This window comes from Natrix helvetica (assembly GCF_964273705.1).
Source record: "Natrix helvetica genome assembly, chromosome: 1".
Classification (NCBI taxonomy): Eukaryota; Metazoa; Chordata; class Lepidosauria; order Squamata; family Natricidae; genus Natrix; species Natrix helvetica.
In genome coordinates this window covers 8,726,219-8,730,746 of record NC_138548.1, presented here as the reverse complement: position 1 = coordinate 8,730,746, position 4,528 = coordinate 8,726,219, and the positions used below count along the sequence as shown (strand labels likewise).

General features: G+C 45.2%; 1 protein-coding gene across 1 annotated transcript; it reads left to right on the top strand.

Moving 5' to 3' along the window:
• Positions 1–1,396: 1,396 nt before the first annotated feature.
• ZNRF4 (zinc and ring finger 4) lies at positions 1,397–2,308 on the top strand (the record flags this gene model as incomplete). Its single annotated transcript, XM_081937198.1, has 1 exon — positions 1,397–2,308. One exon carries the CDS (start codon positions 1,397–1,399, stop codon positions 2,306–2,308), a length of 912 nt encoding a protein of 303 aa, XP_081793324.1.
• Between the last annotated feature and the right edge of the window lie 2,220 nt (positions 2,309–4,528).

The window sequence follows — 4,528 nt, the reverse complement described above, 5'->3', positions numbered from 1 at the left end:
GTATAGCAGGATTTTACTGGAAACAGGGGAGAAGTTAACTCCTATACAAGTGCAGCAGAAAGTAATGAATATTATATTATTATTCAGCTCAATGAATAATATTAAGGTGGGAGGGGAAAGCCTCGGAGCCAATCCCACCCCCTGACATTTCAATGACATTTCATAAATACAATGTTTCCCAGCTTCTGAATAAGTGGACTTCAACTCCCAGAATTTCCCAAAGGTGGTTTTTTTTTCCCCCCAAGAGGCAACTGGACTTTCTGGTTTTTCTTGGAAGACGTTTCGCTTCTCATCCAAGAAGCTTCTTCAGCTCTGACTGGATGGCGGGGAACGGGAGGATTTATACTCCTTGCAGACAGCTATGTCATTTGCATCCTTTTTAGAGAGTCATTGAGGCCACTTGGAGGTTTGTCTGTGTCCTCAGGGTCACCTGAGTGGTGCAAATGGGTGTGGAGCCTTCTTGGAACTGCCGAAAGGACCGTGTTGTAGACGGGAGATAGTTCATGTGGTATCCCTCCTCCTCTGTTGAGAGGGGGCTGATCGATTTTGACAGATGGCTTCAACGACTCGCTAAAATAGCTGCAGGAACTGGGCATGGCTAATCTAGTGAAGAGAAGGACCAGGGGAGATATGGTAGCAGTTTTCCGATGTTTGAGGGGCTGCCACAGAGGGGGGTGGGGTCAACCTATTCTCCAAAGCACCTGAAAGCCAAACAAGGAATAATGGATGGAAACTGATCTAGGAGAGATTCAACCTGGAAATAAGAAGGAATTTTCTGACAGTGAGAACAATCAACCCATGGAACAGAAGTTGCCTTCAGAAGTGGTGGGAGCTTCATCACTGGAAGCTTTCAAGAAGAGACTGGACTGCCATCTGTCAGAAATGGTGTGGGGGTCTCCTGTTTGGGGTGTGTGTGTGTGGACTAGATGACCTAAAAGGTCACCTTCCAGCTCTGTTATTCTAATTCTGATTTTTAACAACCACACAAAAGGGGAAACCTTTATCTTTACTTTTACCTGTTATGTTTTAGTACACATCAGTCCTTGTTCTCGCCTTGCCACTCAGTGATAGTAGCCCAAGCAATGAGTGAGTGATGTCATAAGGGAGTGGGCTGCTTCAAATTACTAGACCTGGGGTGGGGAAGAGCCACATCCCCTGTGGTGAAAAGTGTGATACCAGTGTAGTTGAGAGAACAAGTTGAGTTTCATAATTTCAAGAGGCAAGTTCCAAGGAAGGAGACTTTTGCAGTTCTGCTCCTGAAGACCATCACTTGGTTTGACGTGGCCTCAACGGCTCCCTCACCAGCTCTCCAAAATGCCAAGAGGTTGAGACTTAGATACTCCACCGGTCTGTCTCCATCTTCCATCCATTGTGTCTGGAGAAGGCCATCTCCACCATGGGGGGCTTGGTGGAACGTCTTCTTCTGCTAGTGACCTTCTCCTTGTTTCTCGAGACTGCCTTGGCCAAGCCATTTGTACATCTGGTGTACAAGCAGAACGACACCTGTATGGATTTTAATGCTGCCCCAGCCTGTTTTGGCCCACCCATGCCCGTAACTGGTCTCAAAGGTTACCTGCTTGAAACGGTGCCTGCTAATGCTTGTCATCCCATCAAAGCAGCCCCAGTTTCCAACCGGACTCCTTCTGGTTTCGTCGCCCTCATCCGCCGCTATGACTGTTCCTTTAACCTTAAAGTTTTCCACGCCCAGGAAGCTGGATACCGGGCAGCTATCATCTACAACTTGTGTTCTGATTTCTTGGTGAACATGGCGGTCAGCATGGAAGAGAGAAGACTGCCGATCATTATCCCGTCGTTGTTTATTGGACGGACAGCTTCTAAACTTTTGAGAAGACAAGTTCATTCAGCAAAGGATGCTCAAATTATGGTGGTGGTACCCCAGAGTTATTACAATTCCTGTTCGGATGAAACGTATGTGGCTCTTTGGGAATTAGCTGTCTATGACCTGCCGATCTGGCCGGGTTACTGTACTCAACAACTGTTCCTCAAAGTCCTCCAGGAATTTGGGCTGATGATCAGCCTCAGCATGGGGACTAGCTTCTTGCTGCTGGTCAGTTGGGTGAAATGGGGCCGCCCCTACCAAGGCATCCAAGTGAAGACCTTCAAGCATGGTGACAGGTATGACACCTGTGTAATCTGCATGGCCGATTACGAAGCAGGTGACCGGGTCAAGGTTCTTCCCTGTGCCCACGTCTTTCACGCCACCTGTATCAACACCTGGTTACTCATCCAACCCATGGCTGGAAAGACGTGCCCAATCTGCAAGCAGAAGGTTAACAGCGCAATCTAGGGAAGCGGCAGAGATGCAGTGGAGAAGAAACTGAGATGGACCTCCGGATCCAATGGGAGGGGTGGGGACAAAGAACACAATTCTCCCCAATTGTGGTCATTGTGCATGTTGTCTTTTAGGAATTGGGGGTTTCAATGGTCAGGAAAGAGCAAGGTGAAGATGTGGTCAGGAGATCCATTGGGTTGTATCTTGGCTTTTTCGTCCTCGTCATTATCAGCATTGCTATCATGTCACATCATCCATAGACAGAGGGTGTTTCGGAAAGAATAAACTGAATCGGTGGTTAGCACCTCTTGAAACAGGGAAGGAAACTCAGAAACTAGCAAACGGTAATCCTCGACTTACGACCACAATTGAGTCCAACCTTTCTGTTGTTAAGTGACTCGTTTTTAAGTGGGTTTTGCCCCATTTTGTGACCTTTCTTGCCACAGTTCTTAAGCAAATCACTCCAGTTGCTAAGCTTAGTAACACAGTTATTAAGTGAATCTGGCTTCTTCATTGCTTTTGCTTGTCAGAAGGTCACAAAAGGGGATCACCTGACACCCCCCCCCCGGACACTGCAACCATCATAAATATGAGTCGGTTGTTAAGGATCTGAATTTTGATCACATGACTGGGGGGATGCTGCAATGGTCGTAAGTGTGAAAAATGGTCATTAATCACTTTTTTCAGTGCCATTGTAGCTTTGAACAGTCACTGAATGAACTGTTGTAAGTTGAGGACTAGATAGGATTTTAAAAACCCAACTAATCCCTCATGTTCGTTTCTTCATCAACATCTTCTCTACCGGTGTTAGCCCTTTGAGGAAGTCCAGGCAAGAAGCACAACTATAAGTACTAACTGTACATTTATTGTATGGCTACATGAGTGTTTTTCAACCTTGGCAGCTTGATGATATGTGGTTTGGTCTAAGGAAGAGACGGACAAGGGCTGTTGTGGTAAAATGGGTGCAACTCGCTTAACAATCACTTAGCTCAGTTCAGTAATGGAAATTCTGGGCTGAAGTAGACTAGAAATAGAAAAGAACAGAATAGAAATAAGGAGAAGAAATAATAGGAGAGTTGAATAGAAGGGAAGGGAAGAGAAGAGGGTAGAACAAAGTAGAGTACAACAGAAAAGAATAAGTAAAGGAGAAGAGGAGAGGAGAGTAACTAGGTAGACCAAAGTAGAACACAACAGAACAGAATAAGTAGAGAAGAGAAGAGAGAAGAGAAGTAGGTAGAACAAAGTAGAGTACAAAGAGGAGAAGAGAGTAAGTAGGTAGAACAAAGTAGAGTACAACAGAACAGAATAAGTAAAGGAGGAAAGGAGAGGAGAGGAGAGGAGAGGAGAGGAGAGGAGAGGAGAGGAGAGAAGAGAAGAGAAGAGAAGAGAAGAGAAGAGAAGAGAAGAGAAGAGAGTAAGTAGGTAGAACAAAGTGGAGTACAACAGAACAGAATAAGTAAAGAAGAGTAGAGTAGAATAGAATAGAGAAGAATAGAATAGAATAGAATAGAATAGAATAGAAAGAAATTAGACTAGTGTAGAGTAGAATAGGAACAGAATAGAATCTGAACTAATTGTGGAAAGGTAGCAAATGGAGACCAACCTCCCCCAAATTTGAATGTGCAGGATTAATTTACATCATTTGCTTGGTTTTATGCCATCTGAGTAATCACACAACAATGCCAAAGAGATAAATTCCTGTAAATGACATGAATTATGTCTCTTTTTTTGCACTGCTCGGCAAATCCATGACTTACTTTAGAGGTGAAACTCAACTGTTGCCAGTGGTCTGAAGTCTGTTGAGGGGGCTTTGGTATGTGAATCCATTTATTTTTTCTCCCTGTGGTTACTTTAATTCGCATTGGCAGCCCTTCCCGTAGCTCCGATGCCCTCCTAGGTGAGTGTGAATTTAGAGTTCAGGTAAAGTTGCTCAGGAGATACTCTTGGACTGAAAAACATTGGAATCCAGTCACTTTGCAGCTCGAAGGCTACTCGCAGTCCTCGACTTACAATAGTTCATTTAATGACTGAAGTTACAACAGCCCTGAAAAAACTGACATGACCATTTTTCACACTGAGAACCATTGCAGCCAGAGGTGGAATTCAACTGGTGCAGAGGTGGGTTCTGGATCCCATTGCAACTGGTACATTGTGACAGGGCCGGACGTCCTTGGCAGGCACCGCCCTACGACACTCAGCTGCTCGGCGGAGGTAGCACAGGTGCCGTACGCTGTG